The sequence below is a fragment of the Osmerus mordax genome, chromosome 20 (genome assembly GCF_038355195.1).
Source record: "Osmerus mordax isolate fOsmMor3 chromosome 20, fOsmMor3.pri, whole genome shotgun sequence".
Lineage (NCBI taxonomy): Eukaryota > Metazoa > Chordata > Actinopteri > Osmeriformes > Osmeridae > Osmerus > Osmerus mordax.
Window position 1 is genome coordinate 11829652 of NC_090069.1, and position 24540 is coordinate 11854191.

Sequence of the window (24540 nt, forward strand, 5' to 3'; positions counted from 1 at the left end):
TCCCCGCTACAGGTCCTGTCTGTTGGCCCTGACAATGAAGCACAAAAAAGTTAGTGTCCTATCAACATATTGCACAAGTCATAAAAAAACACATCTAAAATAATATACATCATAAAAAAATATTATGTGATTCTAGTTTTTTGTCACATAGCCATGTGAAAGGTTGGATATGGAAGCTGCAATCTTGATTCATTCACCTGGCTTGTTTTGAATGGGCTGCCGGGGCGTGTTTGAGTGTCTCCTCTATGAGGAGCTCCACAGCGTTCTCTCCCACCCCCGAATTCAACTTTTTTTTGCAGCGTCTGCAATTAGAAGTCATGAACTTATAGTCAGCACCAATTTGAATGTTGAACGCTGCATGTAACCCATAGTTCATGGCATTTCCAAACACCTACCACTCTCTTTTGGAACTCCAGCACCTTAAGGCACTCCTCAAGGTCTTGGAGTTCAGCCTGTGTTTGGTGCCCCTGTAGGTCCATTACTGGCACCTCTTCAGTGTGTCTGCCCTGTAATCGCCTGAATAGGAGAGCCTCTCGCTGGTTCTCCTCCAATGTCTCCATCTTCCGGAGCATAACCTGTAATGTGTCTGTAATTAAGGACAAGTAAAATGAGTTTACAAGAGTTTGCATGATTGGCATACACTGTGGTTCTTCTATATTAGCTGTAACATTGATGTAAATAACAAATGTTACCTTGAATGGTCTTTGCCCAAGATGGTACAGCTGAATGGGGTATACAAAGCATTAGTATGACAACATTTGTTGTTTTGACAAATATGTTTTCCCCCCACCACGATCAGAACAACTTAGGTATGCCTTACAATGAGTTGGCAATGCTTTGAGTATTTTTTGAGTGTCTTATGCACTTGTGTCTTTGCACTTGCCTGGCTGCCAGCTGTGTTCCTGGGTCCCCAATGGGTTCTCCTCCACCAGACCAAAGTTGACACCTAGGGGTATGGCATCTGGTGATGCAAAAGTTTTAAGTCAATGCTTTTGCTTCAAAACATAGCCTTTAGGGTTGCCATGGCTCGTAAAATTATTGTCACTCTTATAAACTTTCAATCATCACTTTACCATAATTTCCCTGGGACACAGTGCTAGGTAGGGTTGCCACCCGTCCCTTAAAATACGGAATTGTCCCATATTTGAGAATAAAATAGCACGTCCCATTTTGAATCAATACTGGACGGGTTTTGTACCGTATTTTGAGTTGTCTTCAATGCAGTATCCCATGCAAATCATCCCACCCGAATTCTGTGAAGACTCGTCCTATTCTGCCCCTGATTGGGTAATATTTGCTGTCATTGCTGGTTTGATCGTTTTTTTTTCAGGTTCATGGCCAATCAGAGTCAGAGAAGGGCGGGTCTCTTGGCGGAGAGTCGATTTAAAAGAATGGCGGAGGCAGCCCCAGATACCCCCCGCGTAATAAGAAGTACACTTATAAAAGGAAGTAGGCTTGACATGCTTCAATACTTCACACTACTACTTCTGGTCCACTGATGTTAAAAGCCTTTTTTTGTGGTCCCACTGTCAAACTTTGTTGGCCTATGGTTATTATCGTCATAGCTGTGTATTCAGCTATGACGATATGACCACTTGAGTTGTGATAGAGAGACGCATCTGTTCACACTGATATATATATCTTTTTATAATGTCCATGTATCAATCTTAGTATTTTTATAGAAACATGTTTTAAGTTGTGATTTACCACGACTGCCACTTCCCCCTGCCACTCCCCTTGCTCAGGGAGCAGAGTCGCCTACCTTTTGGTCACATTTAACAATTTTGTATTACAAAATTATTGGAGCACAAATTTGCATTGTGTGTCATACAGCTTTGGTGTGCTATACAAAGAATGTTTTCTTTATCATGTTACACTTCACCAATTCATTGCTTTTGTACATGTTTATAGTAAAGATGAAAGACTAAATTATATTCTAAATTCAGTGAAGTATTTATTTATTAAAGCTACATTTCTGCATATGAGAAAATGCTGGGGCTGAGTTGCACATGAATTACATGCATTGCCTACATTTATACGTGCTAGGATGCAACATTTAATATTGTGTGTGATTGAAATTCCTGTAGACTACATTACAAAACTGTCAGAACTGAGAGCAGTCAAGTGTGATCTCCATCTCTGGATAAACCACTTGCACTCAAGATCCGTTGTCCTAGGACCAAAGAGCGACATAACGGCAACGTAATAGCCTGACGTTGTCATACTCATAATTCTAGTCAGAATATGAGTCTGATACCGCTCTGTTGGGCTGTGAGTATGGGGCGTGTTTCAACCGAACCCGGAAAAAAATGCCTCTTCACTCAATTGGATAGACCTACAACCAATCAGAGCAACGTAGTATGTTGTTTGTTGAAAACAAATTCAACCCAAGCGCTCTTTGGTGATGTGGTTGATTACGTTACTGTTGATCATCTGTCCATCATCGTATAAAGCCCGCCCTGACAATTTGATTGGTCCGAACAGCTCTTGTTCGGACATAGTTTTTCCCCAACCGAGCTACCCCAGACCCAACTTCCCAACCCAATTTTTTTGTGGGCGGGCTAAGTTTGGCTGGCACCCAGGCTAGCAACGTAACCAATGGTACTAAATTTTAACGTATCCAGCCGACCAAGGTACGATGTCGCGGCAACGTTGTCCACAGGACCAAAAAATAACGCATCCAGCCGACCTAGGTACGACGTCACGGCAACGTTGTCGACTGGACTAAAAATAACGTAACCAGCCGACCAAGGTACGATGTTGTGGCAACGTTGCCCACAGGACCAAAAATAACGTATCCCGCCGACCTAGGTACGACGTCACGGCAACGTTGTCGACTGGACTAAAAATAACGTAACCAGCCGACCAAGGTACAACGTTGTGGCAAAGTTGTCCACGGGACCAACTGGCAACATTCACTATATATAATGACTTGCTACGACGTTGCCACGACGTTGCCCGAAGGTAACGTTGCGGGTTACCAAATTGCCGCAACGTCATGTGTTAGCACGGCTACTTATCTTTTCATGCAGCTGGATAGCTAGGCAGGCTAGCTGTTCGAAATTCATCTGCCACCCAATGTTATCTGGTATCAAACATTTTCAGGGTTGCCAGGTCCAGCAAAAATGTCCAGCCCAATGAGTGCTCAAATCCAGTCCAAAACAACAGAGGAGTTAACATTTATTCAATATATGCCTCCATAGTTAAAATGTAAAAATGACTGGTGGATTAATATTTTCCTTGTTTTTTGCTATTTTCATGTTTCATTGGTTATTTTTGGATGTTTTCCAATAACATTAGCTGTGGCCAAACTAGCCACATAAAGTCTTCTTGTCAGCCCAGCCTTGCCAGGAAGCCTGGCATGTGTGTGCGTGGCTCCAAGCTTGCATGTGTGTCAGGGCCTACTGGAGGAATCCTGATAAAACTAACAAATACGATAGGTTCCTCCTAGTGGAGGAATCCTAATCATAACTAGAGAGGGTACAATTTCTGGGGAAATTGTGGGGTGTGCTTCTGTATTTTTGTACGCCCTTGGACTGGTTAACTCCTGCGATTCCCACACAGCAGTAGTTACAGTAGTTAGCTAGCTCTACAATTTACCGGGTCTAGGTCTAAATCTAAGGAGCAAAATGGGTCACAGCTAGCCTGGTCCTAACCAGACCCTCGTACATTTTATTTGTACAGAGGGTCTGGGATCGTTTCATTGACAAGCATTAACTTCCTTGAAGGCGGGTACTCTGATAAAGTTTAAAACTATTGGATCTGCCCAGAGTCACTCTGATCTGCTATAACCAATCGCTTGCGTTCGCCTTAGCCAACTCCTTCACCACTACTGTAAGCTAGCTGCCATAGCTGGAAAATAAAACTTTTCCCGAACCCCGTGGGGAGGGGGGCCACAAAATAATGGCCACCAACAAAACTTACAAAGATTGTTCTTGCTCCGGCTTTAACTTTTGGATATTAGGCAGCGACTCCGCTGCCTTCACTGAACTACAACTCAAACTAGCGAACGACATCAACGTCTTCATTCTCAGCCACTCCCTCTGTTCGCTGATTGGACCTACAAAAATTTTGTTTACAAAAACCGACTAATACACCGAAATCCCAGACCTAGTACAGAAGCAAAATCCAAATTGAGCGGAAGTACGTAGGAGGGCAGAGCCAGGCTAGGTCACAGCTGCCAGCTGTAGGTATATGCAGGTAACAACGCTAGTGCTAAATAAGTATTTAGCTTGTTGGCTCCATGATGCCGGGTAGGACTGGTGAGACTGCTTACCAAAAGAAAGAATGGGAACCAAGTAGCCTCAACTTTCTTAGACTTTTAGCTACGGTACTAATGCTGAGGGCTCGCTGATATCGCTGTCTGTCTTACAAGAACGTCGTATCTATGCGTTGTTACTAACGTGTGACGACGTTGTGATGTTAGGCTAGCACTGAGTTCCCTTGTGCCACACAAGGCACTTTTTGGCCCCCAATAAGAAAAGGTACAAACTCGATAGGTTGCCTACGAAGCGTCACTGCTTTGCCTCCAATAAGAAAAGTGAGAAAGACAAAGGTTGCTTCTGAAGCTTTGCTGCTTGAAGTAATGACTAACATATAGCTCCAATATAGCAAAAATTATCAGAATCAGAAAGGGTTTTAATCGCCATGAAAGTTTGTACAGACAAGGAATTTACTTTGGCAGGAAGGTGCATACATTCAACATATAGGATTAAATATTAAATAAGTGGTGTAAGTTTAAACAAGTCTAACTATACTATACAAGAGGTTCAAAGTCTAATTAACTAATAGTAAGGGGATAGGTATGTAAAATCAAATAAATATAAAGTATAAAATAGCTATAATGTACAATATAAAAATACAAATAGGGTGCTTAGTGCAAATATGATATGGGTGCAAAAAATTGCATGGGTGCAATATATGGCAATGGTTTAAATGGTTTTATATTCTCAAGTGTAACCAAAGAACTAGGAAAGATAATCCCCTTTACTTGACATTAATAAACTTGTTTTAGTTGGACATTTCCCTGTATTGTTGTTATGAATACAATTGCTTCATTCATTCATTTAGTCATTTACATTTAGTCATTTAGCGGACACTCTTATCCAGAGCGACTTACAGTAAGTACAGGGACATTCCCCCGAGGCAAGTAGGGTGAAGTGGACCCAAGGACCCAAGGACACAACGTCATTTTGCACAGCCGGGAATCGAATCGGCAACCTTGTGATTACTAGCCCGATTCCCTAACCGCTCAGCCACCTGACTCCTCATTCACCATGAATAAGGCATTCAACACACAAAACATACCTGAAATAAGGTTATATCTATTTTCATCAGGACCTTCAGGACTTCTTCAGGATGTCCTCAGGACCTATTCAACCCAGTGTACATGCCCTTAGTCTTTTTGCAGCTATTCAACTAGGGTATCAAATGCATAAAAGAGGAGGTTAAAATCTGACTGACTAGCTGCTTCTACCATTTTATTCTCCTACATTTAGGCTAAAAGTTTCAGTGTTTTGTATGTACAAAAATGGAAATGCACCATATTAAGCTCATGTTACATGTTTGCTTTCACATGCAAATTCAAAAGCAATGAGGTAGCACACCTCTCAGTTAAATCAGAGAAAGCCATAAAATGAATGTATTTTGTACAAATTAATGTGACATTCATTTAACTGACATAGGAAGAGTGGAATGGTTTCATACACACAAAAAATCTGTAAAAAGGGTTTGTATTATTTAGCATAATAAAAGAGTCTAGAATGAGAGATGAGAAATAAGTCTAGAAAAAGAGGAAGTGGGAGGAGTCTGTAGAGTTAGAATGGGCAGGGTGAGATAGAGAGAGATAGGAGTGGTTCTCTCAGTCGCAGTTGCTTTGAAGGTTTTTCTAAAGGACTATTCATTCCTCTCTCCACATATAAGTGGAACAATTCTAGAGGACGCAGTCCCATTCCTGAAGCTTGATTACATCTCCTGTCAAGGTAGGCAGACTGTTTTTCCTGCATTTCTCCATTCCTCGCCCCTCCAACATCTCTTCAGTCAACTTCTCTTTCTGTTTGGCATTTTCAATGGGAGGATGAGGCACATGCAACTGTTAATTCCGGCCTCTGGCCTGTTTAATTCTAATTCTCTATTCACTTCCGACTAGAACCATCCGTTGCGGAATATTTCATAACTTAAATGTGTGTGTCTGTCTTCCTGTCTGTCTGCATGTGTTTAACTGGTGAGAGAGAGCTGTAACAGAGACCAGCAGGAAGGAAATGGAGTCAGCATATGGGTCTAAAATACCAAATTTAGGGAAAGCTCTAGAATGCCAGGAATGCTGCCCCTGTCTCAGGCAAACTTTATGTGAATTGGGAAAAATATATTTAATGATAGAAACTTACCGATTGTACCTGCAGGACAGTATCAGCCTTTCTCAGCCCTTTGTCTGCAGGCATTCAGACTTAAACTATGTTTCTAAGAACTCAAGCTAGCTTTGTTCCAAGTAAACCATGCTTTCCAGAACTCAGCGTTTAATGTTGTGAGGGGGAGTGACTGGGTTTGACATAAATACGAATTCTATCTGGAACTTTGTGCTTTCTCTTTATTTACCAAGTCATAAACTAGGGTGAAAAGTGAGACTTGTACCAAAATGATTTACTTTTTGGGGGGTTGAGTATGGTTTGATCTGCAATGGGGTACAAAGGGGGTTAAGACTTTGATTAGGACCACCATAAATTAGGAAAATATTTGTTGATACTTGGCTGGTTTTGTAAGACAGGAAATAGTCATATATAGCCATCTCTCTACACACACACACTCTCTCTCTTGCTAAGTATTGTAATACATTTTATATTAAATTTGGCACACTGAAACATTAAAAGTGGGAACTAATTTGCGCCATCTACGATAACAGCCTAAATAGGAGGTTTATACTGGAAAAATATGATATTGTCTCTTCTAATGGTCTGTTCATAAATAATTCCTCTAATACCTATTCAAATTACTGATACATGAGATAACATGAGAATTTGTATAATTCTGCCAAAAAATAAAATCCCAATAGGGAATTATGTTTTGGCATACTAAAACAAGCATTGTGTGTTGACCAAGTGGTGTCCTTTCCAGTAACATTTGGCTTATCATGAGTCTTGGCTTCTAATCAGTTATAGTGTGTTTAGATGTTGGGCTTGGCTGATATGATTCGAAACAATTTATACTAGATAGTGCTGTCAGTTAACGCCGTTAACACAAACCCATTTTAACGGCGTCAATTTCTTTATCGCGAGATTAACGTTCTTTTTGGCCTAGCAAACTTTGTCGTTTTTTTCACATGTTGTTGCAACAACTCGTGACGTTAGAAAAACTACAATCTAGCTAGACCGGAAACCAAACAACAGGCACGCCGCGCACACTTATTTGGGCTTCCGAGCCGGCTAAAGAGTAGTAGGCTAACGTTTGGAGTGGATGGCGAGCGCGAGACGCCAAAATGGATGCCAATAAGATTCTGAATGGAAAGTTTACTTTTAAAAAGTTGCCAGATGGTTCCATTGACAAGACCAAAGTGATCTGTGTGTTTCGTCGCTGTGACCTGAGCTATCATCGCAGCACGTCCAGTCTGAGATACCACTTGATGGCCAAGCACACAGCTGATGCGAATTCTCCGCCCCCTCGTCAAAGCCAGGCGATTGCAATGTTTTCATTTAAAGGCCATATGGCAGGTTAAACACTACTGTTCATTAATGGGTACATGAAGCACTCAAGATATGTATATCATTTAAAATATCTCCAAATGGTGTCTCCAAATGGTGTTAAAGAGCCGTTTTTGTCGTTAGCATATTAGCGCAAATCGGCGATGACATCACGTTTGGGAGTCGTGGAGGAGAGAAGTTCTGCCTAGTACTAGAACTATGGCGACTGACTGGGATGAAGAAGAGGTGGCAAAAAACACTAATGTGTATGATGGCCCGCAGCCGTATAATTTCGAACCAAGTAGACATGAGAGGGCAAATGAGGAATTGCCGAGACCTGATGGCCGTCAAAGCCAATTAAATGGATGGTCCGAGGAGAATGAGTGGAGAGTTGGTGACGTGTCCTATCATTTAGCAACGCAGCAACGATCTCTGGAGCTAGTCTACGAACAGCAGTGCTCATATAATTTTTTTTTTTTTTTTACTGTCAGTGAATAGCACCAAGTGAAAGTCGTAATATCTAGTGACCGTGATAATTCATGGCCTGACATTAGATTTTTGAGGCACTTGTCCTTTGGACAAGTAGCCCTATATTTAGGCTACGTTTCACTTTTCCATGCACAAAAGTCACGTCCGGGTAAAAATTGTGCCTTTGACCAACGAAGATGAGCTGTAATATTATACAAATGATAACAATTGAGGTGTTATAATAAATGTATTTGTTACATTAAACATTTACACAATTTCTGCAGAATGAAACACTTTCTGTTATGTACTGTATTGCAGCTTCGTCCCAATATCTCTACAGACCGTGCAGATAATTTAATGCTCAACATTTGAACGGGGCTTATTACTTGAAAGAGGAATTACTGCGTCTTCTCAGTTACACTATCAGGGCTGGGAAATACTGTGACTTGCAAAAGTAGGCAAATATCTAGTAGAACATAACATTTCATAATCATTTCAGTCCATCAAACAGCTGCAAGACCCAGTGAAATGTTATACAGCTAGCAAACTAACGTTAGCTAGCATCGCTAACGACATTGGCTAACTCAACTTCGGTAGGCTATCCTCAGTATTTGCAAGCTGGCCAGTGGAAGTACAGTAACATGGCATTTTATTTTGTTTGAGTTTAAACTTGTCCAGTGGGGCAGGTACATTTCTCTGCCCTACAAAAAAATCCACTTGTCCAGGACAATAATGTCGTTAGCTGTAGTATATGGCCGATACCTTGTTCGTGAAAATCTTGATATTGATTTTGGGACAGTGACATGGCTGGTTAGCTAGCAAATCTTCTTGTCAAACATACTGTAAAATTATATTTACTGTTTGTCAACCGTACCCAATGTTATTGCCTTTTAATCTTGCTAGCAATAACGTTAGCTTTCGGGCTAATAGCTCATCCAAAGGAAAGCCTGTGTTGGTTCTATGAGTTGAGCGGACTAGAAATATCAGAGTTGGCTAACGTAAAAAAACGTTAGATTTTCTTTTGCAAAACGCATGAAAACATTACTTTATGTTTGGAAAAAAAAAAAAATCGTTGGCAAGTGACCATGGTATAAGCGGGATAATGCCCTTCGAGGTGTCCAATATCACCTGATAATTGCCTCCGCGGAAGCAACCGTCCGACGCGCCGCCGCATCGTCCATTATCAGGTGATATTGGACACCTCGTCGGGCATTATCCCTTACTACTGTAGTACTACCGGTAAACTTATCTAGAAAGAAGACATCATGCTATCTAGGGGCTAGCTATGGGCTAACTTGCCAGTCCCACCTAGAAATCCCCCCAAGATCATCCCTAATTAAATATTTGGTATCTTGTACATTTGTATTTTTTGTAATATTTGTATTTTATTATTTTTATATTGTAATTTACGGCAACTATATTTTATTTTATTTTATTGTATATTTAATTCTATTCTAATCCCACTTAGTACTGCTAGTTTATGTACCCTTAGTATAGATAGTCCACATATTTAAATTTTAGGTATATGTTTATTGTATGCACCTTCCTGCCAAAGCAAATACCTTGTCTGTGCAAACTTTCATGGCGAATAAATCCCATTCTGATTCAGATTTTCCCCGACGTTGTAAACACATTTCCTATTAGATGTCCCATGTTTTGATGGTACTATATAGCAAAGACCATATTAGACATTCTCTGGTACTAGCCTAGTGTTTATTTCTAATCGATTTCAATGGTCTCTAAGCGGGCTTTGACGTTTGCATGACGTGACGTCATGCAATGTATTGTGGGGGAAAGAAGAATCATTGCAAAAAGTAGCTACTTTTTCGTATTATATTCCGTTTTGTGACACTCAACAACATCAAATACAATGGATAACAGTTTAAATGTTTATTACCAACAAGCAAATAGCGAAATTCGTTGGAAAAATTTACCTGCCATATGGTCTGTTGCTTGGTGCAAAAAACATTTGCACCAAGCAAGCCGATCCACTTTTCCATGTTGATAAGAGCATTAAAATTAGAAATTATGGGACAATAAGAAATCAAGGGACATTTAGAATAAATAAAAATGTTTGATTAATTGCGAGTTAACTATGACATGAATGCAATTATTTGCGATTAAATATTTTAATAGTTTGACAGCACTAATACTAGAACAGAATTCCTCAAAACTCAATATTCTTTCTGAGAATGGTGGGTGCATTGAAAATGCATTGGATTGAACATCAGTGGTTTGAAAGTGGAACTCATTCTCAGAGTTTTTCTCACCATTTAAACTTTACAACAGATTTGGGGAAATAAAATGTTGCAGGTAGAAACATGCACACACAAACATATACTCAGTTAAGAGCTTTTAAGGTTCATAAAAAGGAAGTTGAGACAGGCCATTGGACATTGATTACAAATGTAAAAGTTAAAAGTATTTTTCACAATAAGAATTACCCCATCAATTGAAATATAGAGAAATACGTTTTCTGTTCTCCCTCTCTTTCCATCTCTCTCCCTTCTGTCTCTATCTCATTCAGATGGGTGACCAGGAGGACATCTGTGACAGACTATCAGGGTCTCTGATAGAGGGAGAAATGGAAGAACAGGAAGAGGGAGATGGAAAGATGCAGTCTGCGCCTCTCACTTTCTCCCATTTCTCTTCCTCTGTGCGGGCCATGATGCGGATCAAACTAAAGTACCAGGCCATTAAGAAGCGCCGCTTAGAGATGATGGTGGGGCCGGGGAACGGGTTCCAAACCGGGGCCGCCAGTCGCACCAGTCCCAAAATCTTTACCTTTGATAGCCTTACCCCCTCTACAATGTCCTCACCCTCTTACAATAGTTCCCAGAAGAAAAGGAAGAAAACGAGGAGATCCCGTGTGATGTTTCCTAGTGGAGGTGACTGCAGGGCGCCGCCTAAACAGGAACAGAGCCGTGCCAAGAACTGCCTCCTCCTGCTCTTGGCCATTGTCTTTCTGCAGGTAGGCTATAATGTCTGGAGGGCTGACTCAATCAGTCAATATCAGTGAGCAATGATATTCTCTCTCAGTGGGTGCTAATACCCATTCTGCAATACTATTTAGTATGGTAGATACTTATGACAGACATACTATATAGTATGGTTGTATGGGTATTGGTAGGGGAGACTGGGGACAGTCGCAACACTTTTAGCATTTCTCTCAGTTTCTCAGAGACTATTTGGACTAGACCAACCAAATTTGTATATATTAAACTTGCATCTTTCTGCTAATTACCCATACAATTTAAAGATGATTACATATGACATATCGTTCACAGTATTTATTTGAATGGACGAAGCCAGATGTTGCAACTGACCCCAACCCAGGGGACAGATGCAACAACAATCAGTTTCACTAATTAACTTTAGCTTTTTGTCTCAATGAGCATAGAATTCTGAAAATAATAACTGTTTTACTATAATATTATCGTATTATTTATTTATACAATAATATTGTATTATTTATTTATTTTGTCATATTTATCAAATAACACTTATTGAGTTTTGTTTATGTGTAGAACATAGGCCTACATAGATTCAGTGTGCAGGTGTTACAGATGCTATAAACAGTTGCTATAAACACACTGTTTTGTGGTCTGTTTTGATATTGCTGCTTAGCTTGGGGAGGGTTGCAATAAGTTGTTGCAACCGTCCCCAAGCTAAGCAGCCATGACAAAACATAATGTGCTAGCTAGCCACACTGACCTTGACACATGCTAACCATGTCACTTAGAAGTCAACAAAACAATCATTCAAACTAAGTAAGTTTTGATTAATTCATACAAAATGTCAGGACAGTATGACAAAAATTCACCTCATGAAAAATAATTACTTTCATACCTCCAAAACAAGTTTTGTCAAATAATGCAGCAGCAGATCTTGAATGTGTCTTATTTCTTCTTAGTAGGGGGAGGGATCTAACTGTGCATGTGCAGTATGAGTGTCATCACTCTAGCATGTTTCTTATAGGAGGAATAAGACTTGTTGCAACTGTCCCTTGTTTCGATTGTCCCGAGGCTCCCCTACTCACTCTCTTGCTTTATCTCACTCCCCTATATCTCCTGTGCCTCTCCAGGTGTACAATGCAATAGAAAACCTTGATGACCACGTCCTCAGATATGACCTTGAGGGTTTAGAGAAGACGCTAAGGAGGGAAGTGTTTAGTCAGCAGGGGGCAGTGGAGGCCCTGCTGTCACACTTAAAGGATTACCTTTCCACCTACGTCCACAGTAAGCCCCTGGTCCTATCCTTGCACGGCCCAAGTGGAGTGGGGAAAAGCCACATGGGGCGTCTCCTGGCTGGACACTTCCGCTCAGTGGTGGGGGAATCACTGGTGCTCCAGTACTATGTTCTACACCACTGCCCCCTGGAGACCGAAGCCTGGTACTGCGCCCGCGCCCTGTCCACCCTTGTCACAGAGATGGTTACACGCGCTGAGGAGGACGAGAAGATTCCAGTCTTCATCTTCGATGAAGTTGAGCACATGCATGGCGAGATACTGGATACCTTGAGGGACCTTGTGATCTCACAGCACTCCAACGAGTATCTAAACGCCGTTTATCTTTTCCTTAGCAACATGGGACATTGCCACATCACCAAACACCTGCTGCACAATTCCTCAAGTGTCTCTATCACAAATTCTGCAGTGGGGAGCCACAACAATCTGGTAAAAGAATTATCCCTGATATTGCACAACACTCTGGAGAACATTCATCCAATATGGGCAGAGGCAGAGCTCCTGCCTTTGATCCTGTTGGAGAAAAGTCATGTGATGGAGTGCTTCATGGATGAGATGTCACGTGAGGGGTTCTATCCGGACCGTACCAACATTGAGCGTCTAGCGGGGGAGATGGAATACTATCCTTCTGTAGGGGGACGTGAGTATGCAAGGACAGGCTGCAAGCAGGTGGTGGCCAAGGTCAACATGCTATGAACTAACTCTTGGGAAGATGTTTGATGATTTTCCAAGCATATTATAGACAGCTCTTGAAAGCTGACTTAACTGTTGAGCCAGTGGTTCCTAGACATTTCAGAACTGAGACTTTGAATGCTGCAGGGCCTTATTTGTTACTGCTGAGAAATAGGAGACATGTTCCATAGCAGTAGACATCTGACCTGCCATCTGTTTAGTGAAATTGAAAAAAGACAATGCTTGTAGACAGCATAGACTGGTACTCTGTGCGCAAAAGAGGGCCACTCATGACTGGGAAGTGAGCAATACATTTTTTCAAAGACAAACTTTATGGGCAAGAGATTACATTTTGTTACAGAAAGTCTTTACGTCTACACTTATATATTTGTTGGCATTTAAAAAAATAAGTGTACATTGCATGTAATTTATACAAATAAAATAAAAATCTGAATTATATTTAGGCTGATAGGGATAAGCCTGGTGTACCTGAAATAATAATCGGAACATTTAGTGAAAAAGAGACAGGACATTGACAAAACATGTTTTTTTTCATTATAATATCATAATTTTAAGTTGATACAAATGGTACAGTCTCCAAATGCTCAAAATAAAATAACTAATGTTTTATAATCATGAAAAACAATGGAGAAATCTAAATACAAATAGGAACATGATAAGCCTCTTACATGACAGGTGTTTATGACTGGCAGGAGTCATCTCTTACAGAATAATATGTATGCTATCTACATGGAAAGATAGGTTGAATAGGTGAGCAGACCAATGACAGTGGCATGTGAATAACTTACACCAAATATATGAATGAGGTTATATATGCCTGTGTGACCAATTACTAAAAACACTGGATGGATTAAAGCAATTTTGCGTAATAAATGCCACCTAATCTAACCTACGGGAAGATTCCAATATATTGCTTTCATCAATATGCGGCCTAAAAGTGTGGTCTCAATAATGTGAAAAGGACAGAATACCATTTAAAGATGTATAGACATAGCTTCAAGAAAGCCACATACCATGAAACTGTATCTAGATATCTTTGTTCAGTCCAACTTTCTCATTGAAATCATTGGATCCAGTCTCAGACTCATTCCCTTTATTCAGTGCAAAACACTGATAGCTGCAGTTAAATGTTTATATTCCTTCCAACTTAAACTAACGTACATATGAATTTGTACACCGATACACTGCATGTGAATTGTAACCATGGCCCACAAAAACAATCTAAAAAACTAAACAGCTAATGCACCCTTTTTAATCCAAGCAAACTGGCTCCCAAACATCATCTGTAGTGTTGTGTTCTGCACCCCTGATTCATTATGACATGCTTTCAGGAGCGGAACAACTAACAGTTTAATGAGGCATAAATGAGCTACAAATTTCCCTAGGACTGCTTTAGCCAAGACCTACACACACACACATAAATAATGTCACTTCAGTAACCAGACAGGGCTGCGTTTCCCGATAACGATGGATCGTAGCTGTTACGAAGGTTCCCTACGATCAAAATAACGATCCATCGTTATTTCTTACGTGCGTTTCCCGAACATGCTCGTAAGGAGAACCATCGTACGTGTCTCTTAAGTTGCACTTAACAAGACGCTGTCCATTGTACTGAAATGTGATTCTTCTGACTCAACTTTAAGACTTAAATTAAAACGTCAACCAAAATAATTGACGAATTACGGTACACAAAAAATATTTTCTGTCGCTACAGAAAACTTTACATTTATTGTAAGCTACTTATTTTAGTACTTTTCAATGTAGGCTACACTGTATGATGCAAAGACAAGGTGAACGTGCAAACTATGCTGCATCTGAGTTTTACACCGGTGTCAGGACCCTGCAATCAGCGACACAGGATGCTAAATACCAAGAGGTCTTGGAAATTAAGTGGGCTTGTCTCCAAATTGAGGTGAGGAAGCCTTTGTTTGAAGAGATGAAGTTCACAAGGCCCTCCATTTCTGTGCCTATTCTTCTGCCCAATCAACAAGGTAGTGTCAAATTTAGGTTACCTTATAGCCTAAGCATACAATGTTTATTTAAATGAAGTAAAGGCTGAATTGTGTATTGTATCATATATTCAGTGTTGCCTGTCCAATCCTTACATTTTTACATTCTTACAGTTTACCTTATAGATCCATGTGAGGAGCAGGAGCAGGTAGAAAAAACTCCCATAAAACAACTATTTCTCAAATTACTTGTGCCTTGGTTTTTAACTCTTCTTGGTACTCCACTTCCCATAGGCAAATATATATATATGAGTCCTATATTTACTACTTGATTGAACTACAAGGTTAAAAACCATGCATATAAATGGTATCACACATGGCATGTCCCAGCTAGCAGCCTAAATAATTCAATGTACAAATACAAGCATCTCAATTCAACATATTTACTGTCTTATTTTCTAGTGTTGACTATATCTACAATCTTGCATAGGCCAACAGCTTTCCAAGACCATGTTTGCAATCTCATGATTCTCACATATTGGCCACAAATGACATTGTGACAAATGACAAACACATAAGTAATGAATACCCCATGTCTTCAACATGGAATCATTGTTTCTGACATGAATAATCAACTCTACTTTAATTGATGGTTGATCAATTATACTCATTATGAGTGTAAGATATGTCAGATGACATCATGATATCATGATGCTCCTGAACCTCATACAAGCAGACCTGCAGAGGCTAACAAGGAGGTCCTTTGCACTGACCCCTGCAACCCTACTGGCAGTGTTAAAGTTCTAGGCCACTGGCAGTGCCCCACCTGTTATCAACAGAAAGAACTGCAACAAAATTATTTTATTTTTTATTTCTCTCTTTTTTTTTCGTTTGATTCGAATAATTTATTATCTATGAATATAGCATCTTCCTAAATTGTTTCGTTTCATTCGTTTGTGTTAGGATTTTATTTCCTGTTCATTGGTCCCTGCCTTGCTGCTTCAGACTGCGTTCTGCCGATTCGAGTTAGCAGAGGCTAATCGTGAAGGTGGGGCTCTGGTGGGGCTAGCCCCTCTCTCACAACGCAATGTACATTGGACGAGGAAAAGTATTAATACGCATGCTCAGAATGTAATGTAATGTAATGTGGATCACACAAATTTGATGCCGATTGATCCACCACAGCGTCCTTTCGTATTTCAGACCTGATTGGCTGTCTGTCTGGCGCCAACATTAGTCGGCAAGAAGAAGAGCGAGTAGTCCTTTTTTGCTATCTTCTGTTGAAATACTACACTACCCAAAATCCTAAGCAAAACAACACTGATCTCTGATTGGTCGAACTCGCGGTTACCATGGCGACGTTTACCACCCCCGTGACCGGTTTAAGAGATCTGAAGGTTAACCCTGTGAAGCCTGACACATCAACTAATAGACAGAAAATTCAGTTTTTTTGTTATATTAGTGTTTATTGAACCTTTAGTCAAAACATTTTTGCTTTGTTGGGGCTGTCAGTGGTGTTGAGCTCATTGCCGTTCGGGTATGGCCCTGTAGGCAAATTGGTTCTGAGCTTGGTTGCATTCCTAATTTTGGTTTGCAAATGTGACAGTGGTAATTTTACATGTGTGTGTGAGAGAAGGAGAGCAATTACACAAGAAGGTCTCTCAAGTAGGCATGTGTAGGCTACTACAACACCTGGTAGAAGCAAGCCGCTCTTTCGTTAAAAGTGTTTTGTGGAGCCACGCTATTTGTTGATGTGTTAAATAAACACATCAGTAGCAAGAGGGAGTTTTGTAGCTTTAGTGGTATGTATCCTATATTTCGAAATGGTTTGTGCCCCACCAATTTTTTACATATAAAAACGCCACTGCACAACTGCATTACTTTCCCACATCCCAGACCACATCCAATTCCCCACAACCAGAGGGGACAAGTCAGCGGTGCAGGACTTAGGCTATCTTCAATGGCTTTTATGATTTTTGTACAAGTTTTCACTCCCTCCCAGCCCCTTCACCCTGTGTGACTTCCCAGTCAATCCTGTGGAATCCTTCCATTTCCTGGGCGCTACCATTTCCCAGCACTTTTTGTAAATCTCTCTTTTAGAGGCGCTTTGGATAAAAGCGTCTGCTAAACTAATACATGTAAATGTAACATCACCAAGAAGGCACAACAGGATGTACTTCCTGTGTCAACTTAAGAAGTTGATCTGTCAAAGACAATGATGGTGCAGTATTGGGTACTGACAATGGCCGGGTTTCCCAGATTCGTTAAGAAGCTCTTAACGCCAAGAGCTTCTTAGGAGTGTTCTAAGAGCGTTCTTAAGAACGCTCTAAAACGCTCTTAGAACACTCCTAAGAAGCTTTTGGCGTTAAGAGCTTCTTAACGAATCTGGGAAACCCAGCCAATGATGGGTACCATATTTGAGTGCATCCTCACCTACTTCATCCCCATCTGGTACCCTGCCTTGGACACACTGTTCCAGCCACTCCCCTCGGGCAGGAGGCTGCGGTCTACCTGGACAAGAACCTCTCGCCCAAGGAACAGTTTCTTCCAACTCCCACTGACTCATGTCTAAATGGAATTAGGCATAACTTGAATCCAGGAAAATAATACCACATTAGGCCAAATGAAGTACGGGAGAATTGGACTGCACCTCCCTCTTCCTAGGTAGGCTATTGTTTCCGGATATACACTCTATTCCTCCTGTCTGCATGCTCACATGTTTTGTTGCCCTCCCACCCTCTGCTTCTCTCAGGCACGCCAGGGGGATCTGCTCGTGCTTCTGCTCAGTCGTAACCCTCAAGGCCTATTCCACCACACCTCCAGCCCGGTAACTATCCCATCCTTACCCACTTCATTCAGTATTGATCATATTCTAGAGAATGACACTCTTGTCTTCACAGGACGCTAGGCTCGGCCTTGCAACCAGCCTCCCCAACGTCAGGCTCGGCTTTGCCACCAGCCTCTTCATCCACCGGGCTTGGCGTGCTACCAGCCCTATAATTGGGTGTGCTTTGCCTTCGGCAAGGGCACAACCTTTGTTCTCTCACATATATATTTATTATTTATTTTTGCCCCCCTAAATCTTTGTCAATATTTGGCCTACATAGACAACCTAGGTGTCAAAAGTTTCATCTTGGTAGCGATTGAGTTGCTTGTATTTTTATTTACGTTCCGTTGCATGGTTTAGGCTCAAGTTAAGTTTTTGTGGCGAAAAGTGAAGCTAACGGTGGCTAATTTGCTAGCCACAGCCACTGACGTTACTAATGTCACTACGTCACGAAAACACGCGTGACTACCTGTAGCAGAACATTCGTTTCGCATCTGTTAAGTTGGGGGATAGCTTATGGCGTGAAATTAGTGCCAGGAGAGCGAGCTCTGTAAAAACGATTTGTAACTTGCAAAAAAGATGTGTCTCTGTAGAAAATGATTCGTGTACTTGCAAAAAAAAGTTTTGTGTCTCCGTTGAAGAAGGCAAGATTTGTGTACTTGCAAAAAATATTTGAAACTTGCAAAAAAGATTTGTGTACTTGTAAAAAAAAGTTTTGTGTCTCCGTAGAATAAAAATATTTGTGTACTTGTAAAAAAAGGTTTTGTGTCTCCGTAGAAGAAAAATATTTGTGTACTTGTAAAAAAAAGTTTTGTGTCTCAGTAGAAGAAGGCGGGAACAATGCTCCCAAAACCATCTAAGCCAATCAAATATAGCCATTTCTGTGTCTAGTATCATTGGACATTTTCGTCTGTCTATCACACAAAGAACGTCAGCGAATAAGAACAAAACTAGAATGCTGATGATTTCAATGGCGAGTCATTTGGTAAGTAGTTCAAAATATCCATGGGCATGTATCTTTAATGCAACATTTAAAGATTATTCGGTTAGCACACTCTTAACAGTATAAATTAATGGATAAGAGTCGTAGTAAGTTGAATAGTTTTTTAATGTAAATATGTATTCGGATATTTAATTAGACGACCAGTCATTAAACCTAGCATTAGTTGGACAATGTGCAGCTAAATTGCTCTAACAAATTTACAAGTACACGAATCGTTTTCTTCTACGGAGACACAAAACTTTTTTTTACACGTTTTTACGGCACAGGGATCTTCTAGCTACGGTATAGACAGCCATGCCCGTCTAGTCAATGTTAGCTAGACTCTACAGTAGCTCATCTGCTTTATATTAACGCTGATTTGCAAGGAATGCAAGAACAGCTAGATGGCGAAAACACCTAGACTGTAGGCATGTAAACTAGTTTAGCTTGCTACCGCAAGAGCATAGGTAGAATGTGTGATGATTTAGCCTTGTTCATTGGCAATGGGGCTAACGTTATTTCATGTTCCTGGCTGTGTTTCATTCAAATAAATAACCTGTGTTGTCATGTAAATCTACAATTCAAGATGCATGTTTGTCCAGATCTATTTTTCAGCAGATAGCTAGAGCTAGCTGAAGCTGAGTTGAATCACAATAGTTTGTTTGCTAAGCTGTAGTGCTAACGTTACCCACATAAGGCGATCCTGTTTGATTCGACAACAGAAGTGGAAACAACTAACGTAATCATTTCAAATTATATCTAGTCAATCTGTTGAAAACAGTGTTGTGTAGACACAATAGATTAACCCTTGTGTTATTTTGGGTCATTCTGACCCATCAGTCATTGTGACCCACCGTTGTATTGCGACAACTTTACCGCATACAAAAACAAAGTGAAGCATTTTCTTTTAACCGTTGGGCTGTCTCAGACCCCCCACATTGCAAAGGTTAAAAGAAAATTATTTTTATTTGTTTTTGTATTGGGTAAAATTGGGTAAACACAACGATGGTTCGTTATGAACCTTTGAGTCATGTGACCCGAAGGCAGCACGAGGGTTAACTGTCAGGCTGTCTCAGACCCCCCACATTGGAATGGTTAAAAGAAAATTATTTTTATTTGTTTTTGTATTGGGTAAAATTGGGTAAACACAACGATGGTCCGTTATGAACCTTTGGGTCATGTGACCCGAAGGCAGCACGAGGGTTAATTGTACGTTTTTATTCGTTGTGTCAGTGAGTGCTGTTGGCTGTGTTGCGTCTTTGCTCCGCAGCTTCACTTGTTGTAAACCAACCAATCAGTGCGCAGCTCATCTATATATTCATGAGCATACCATAAAAGGAGAAAACCTAGTGTTTTTTCCCGGGAACATTTCACTGGATGTATCAGGGGACATAGAACAGCACCTGGGCCATTTTCAGCCCAACCAATGTTACATACCCTATTCGGAGACCTTAAGGAACAGTGTGAAATACCCCAAAAACCCAGTCAATCACCCCTTTAAATCTGTTAAGGGGGGGTGATGAGATTTCCTTTCACAGCGATGTCTCACGATGATCGGTAGGAACTGTAACAACAAGTTAGTGGGCTAAAATGACGAGACACATAGAATGGGCCTCCTCTTTCTCAGTAGTCAATCTAGTAAACTTACTGTTTTAGTCATTATAAACATAGGGGTGATACACATGAGTGCAGCTGAATGTGTCTGAGAGAAAAAAGCAATAGGGGGAGATTACATGAAGGTGGACTTCTGTGAAATAATTGTGTAAATGAGTGTGTGGAGGAATCCGAGTGGTTTCTTCTGGGCTTTTCTCTTGGTTGTTGGTTCTTGCTCTTCTCTTACCTCAAGCTCAAAGCCGCTAGTGTTGAAGTTCTTCCCATTGATGAGTGCTGAGTGTGGTCTTCACTACTACACAGCCTAAAAACAGGAAGAAAAACTCAACAGCCGGGTCAGGACAACTATAGCTAACTAGATCACCATGTAGCAAAAGGTACATTTACATATTATATTTTCATTCACACAGAATGGTTGTTTAAGGCAGTGGTTCTCAATCCTGATCCTCAGGACCCCCTGCCCTGCATGTTTTAGATGTTTCCCTGCTCCAAACACACCTGATTCAAATGAATGGTCGTTATCAAGCTTGGATAATGACCATTTATTTGCTGCTTCAACATCAGCATTACCTGTAGAGGAAGGAGGAGAAGTGTCTGTCTCAGAGAGGCCGAAACAGAGTCAGGGAAAAAGCCGAGGAGCAGGAGAGTGACCATGACAGGGCCATGGGAGCAAGTGAGGAAAAGATGGAAGAAAGAGTAGTTGACGACGTGGTAAGGAGTAGGCAAATTAACAGGGACTCAGGAAGGGAGGGAGGCTGTGTGTGTGTGTTTGTATTGTATTTAGCAGAAACTTTTGTCCAAAGCCACACAATATGAATCTTACAATAGTTTAAATTAACAGTAAACTGTTTTAAAAGTTGCTAAGCCAATATTAACCAAAATAGTAATAATAACAATACGATATCAAATATCAATATGTATATATTTTTTATACCATATACAAATCATAACTGTAAGAATTAAATTAACTAGAGAGGGTACAATTTCTGGGGAAATTGTAGGGTGTGCTTGCTTGCGTCGGTTGCACAGGGGTACGTTTTTGAATGACATTTTTACAACTGATATTTCTGTATATTTTATATAAAAATGCACACTTGTTATTTATAAAGATTACATAGATTTAAAAGCATTTTTTTGCTGCTCATTTACAACTGAAAATACGAGTGAAGTGTAGAATGAAATAGATGTCTTCTCATTTCCCCTGCAAGAGGCAGCCTCATCGTTGAATCAAAACGAATAAATTTGTCAGACCGGTGTAAAAATTGACCTAATCTCTATGACTTAAACGTCCTTTTAAGTTTTTCCCTTCTCGTGATATTTTAAGGAATTTAGCCTACTCATATTGCATTCATTCATGAATAAAGAACCCCCTTTGAAGATTATTCTACGACGTTACCGGCAGTAGAAGATGGAATCACGATTCAAACAGTACCATCTGCTAACTGAAAATATGCCCCCAAAAACGTAAATAAGCTTGACATTTATTTAGTGGAAAATCGCTTTCATAAAAAGCTCACTGGTAGCGATCATTGTCAGTAACAACGCCAAGTGCGATATAGCCCTGTGTGGAGAAGCTGCCTCGGTAAATTGTACAGTACAGTAGACTACTGCTGTGTTCGTCTTGGTAGCGATTGCATTGGTTGCATTTGATTTAACGTTCCGTTGTAAGTAAGTAAGTAAGACTTTATTTATATAGCACTTTTCATACAAGAATTGCAGCTCAAAGTGCTTGTGGTTGTACGGTTTAGCCTGAAATTAATTATTTTCATGAACAGATTGACAAAGTTTAGGCTGTGGCAATGAAGTTAAGGTTAGTAGTTAGATAGACTTTTGATTTAAGTAAGGGGAGTGCCGAACATGTTCTGTCGCCGTTTGACTTCCTACAGCTGTGTAGGTTAACTAGATGTTTTTGTAGTGTCTCGCGTAGGCTACAGCGTTGCAATGAGCAACACTGGTTTGAAACCACAGGTAATGATAATTTCACCCACAAATCGTTTACTTGTAATGTAATGTCATAATAAATGCTACAACGAAAATTTATTTGTGAGGAATGTTTATTTTAACGATTGAAAACAGATGCATCATAGACCACTGTAGTATGTGTTGCCCGGGCAACAGAGGCTAATGTCATGATGCTAATACTTCAGTGACATAGTAGACTACTGTTTCCGAAAGTAGATGTACTTCCTTAATAAAATCAGCTTATATTGTACATTACACGTCACAATTGTGTGTCATATCACAAAGTAAAATTAGTAAATAGTTATCACCCTGGCCTCTTTGCTTGTGGCGTTTCTGCAGCTGCCTTGCAGTAAAGCAGTTAGCTTAGCTATCTCCCAGAAGTTAACAAGCTGCTAAACTAATGTTCTGCTAGAGGTAGTCACTCGAGTTTTCGTGACGTTAGTGACGTAAGTAGCGTCATTGACTGTGGCTAGCAAGTTAGCCACCGTTAGCTTCACTTCCAAAAAAACTTAATTTCCACTTAAACCATGCAACGGAACGTAAATCCCAATAGAAGCAACTCAATCGCTACCAAGACAAAACTTTTGACACCTTGGTTGTCTATGTAGGCCAAATATTGACTGAGTTTTAGGGGGGCAAAAAGAAATAAAAATAATAATAATATATATGTGAGAGAACAAAGGTTGTGCCCTTGCCGAAGGCAAAGCACACCCAACTAGAGAGGGTACAATTTCTGGGGAAATTGTAGGGTGTGCTTGCTTGCGTCGGTTGCACAGGGGTCCGTTTTTGAATGACATTTTTAAAACTGATATTTCTGTATATTTTATATAAAAATGCATACTTATTATTTATAAAGATTACATAGATTTAAAAGCATTTTTTTTTTGCTGCTCATTTACAACTGAAAATACGAGTGAAGTGTAGAAAGAAATAGATCTTCTCATTTGCCCTGCAAAAGGCATCCTCATCGTTGAATCAAAACGAATTAATTTGGCAGACCGGTGTAAAAATGGACCTAATCTCTATGACGTAAACGTCCTTTTAAGTTTTTCCCTTCTCGTGATATTTTAAGGCATTTAGCCTACTCATATTGCATTCATTCATGAATAAAGAACCCCCTTTGAAGATTATTCTACGACGTTACCGGCAGTAGAAGATTGAATCGCGATTCAAACAGTACCATCTTCTAACTGAAAATATGCCCCCAAAAACGTAAATAAGCTTGACATTTATTTATTGGAAATAAATGTCTGCGGAGAAGCTGCCCCGGTAAATTGTACTACTACAGTACAATAGACTACTGCTGTGTTCGTCTTGGTAGCGATTGCGTTGTTTGAATTGGATTTAACGTTCCGTTGTACGGTTTAGGCTGAAATTAATTATTTTCATGAACAGATTGACAAAGTTTAGGCTGTGGCAATGAAGTTAAGGTTAGCAGTTAGATAGACTTTTGATTTAAGCATACATAGAGATTTCTCATAAAAATCTTTTTATAAACATTGAAGAAATGTAACACGCCATAAATCATAACAATGTAACGTAGCTTCGCAGAAAGAAGACCCTGGCCTCGCCAGCAGTGTGCACGGACCAAGCTTGCGCCCTTAAAATAGCATCTGAATAATGCGCCATTGACTTTAGACCACGTTTTTCCTGGTCAGTGGCGGAATTGTTTTTCTGAAACTGCAAAATAGCACCAGGGAATGTTTGCGCCGGAACACGCCTCCTTTTTCGCTGAACCGCCCATGGGAGCGCAAGGTCATTTCGACGTGCGTCTGTGGAGGGAAAAGTCTGCTTTGCGTCGAGTGCAAACTAGGAATGATACTTGCGTCGTTGACAAAGTCAATTGTGCTGGGTGCAAGATCGGGCCCTAAATCTCTGTCAGCCGTTGGTTACTTCACTGGGTTTGAGACAAGGTCCCTCCCACCTGGGGAGGGACCGAACTGGTCCCACCTGACCAGTTCTTTCTCTTAATTATCAGCACCCAGTCCCCTGGTTGGACTCCTCCAGCAATTTGGTCCACTGCTTCACCTGAAACAGAATTAGCACAAGAAACCTCTTTGCTAATTAGCATTTTTCTCATATATTCTGCCAGTGTCTGATCTGCTTCCTCATCATTCCGTGTAAATGAT

The 24540-nt window shown here is 40.4% G+C and overlaps 1 protein-coding gene across 2 annotated transcripts in view; it reads left to right on the top strand.

The window, feature by feature from the left end:
* tor4aa (torsin family 4, member Aa) overlaps positions 1-13961 on the top strand; it is a 38961-nt gene extending 25000 nt beyond the window's left edge. Inside the window, exons 1-3 of one of the 2 annotated variants that reach the window (XM_067258352.1) lie at positions 5855-5981; positions 10669-11112; positions 12226-13961. In XM_067258352.1, the coding sequence (XP_067114453.1) occupies positions 10669-11112; positions 12226-13083 (1302 nt within the window). In that variant the 5' untranslated portion in view covers positions 5855-5981 and the 3' untranslated portion in view covers positions 13084-13961. Of the gene's footprint in view, positions 1-5854; positions 5982-10668; positions 11113-12225 lie in introns of those variants that run through there. The other variant, XM_067258351.1, reaches the window with a different exon arrangement.
* Positions 13962-24540: the final 10579 nt, after the last annotated feature.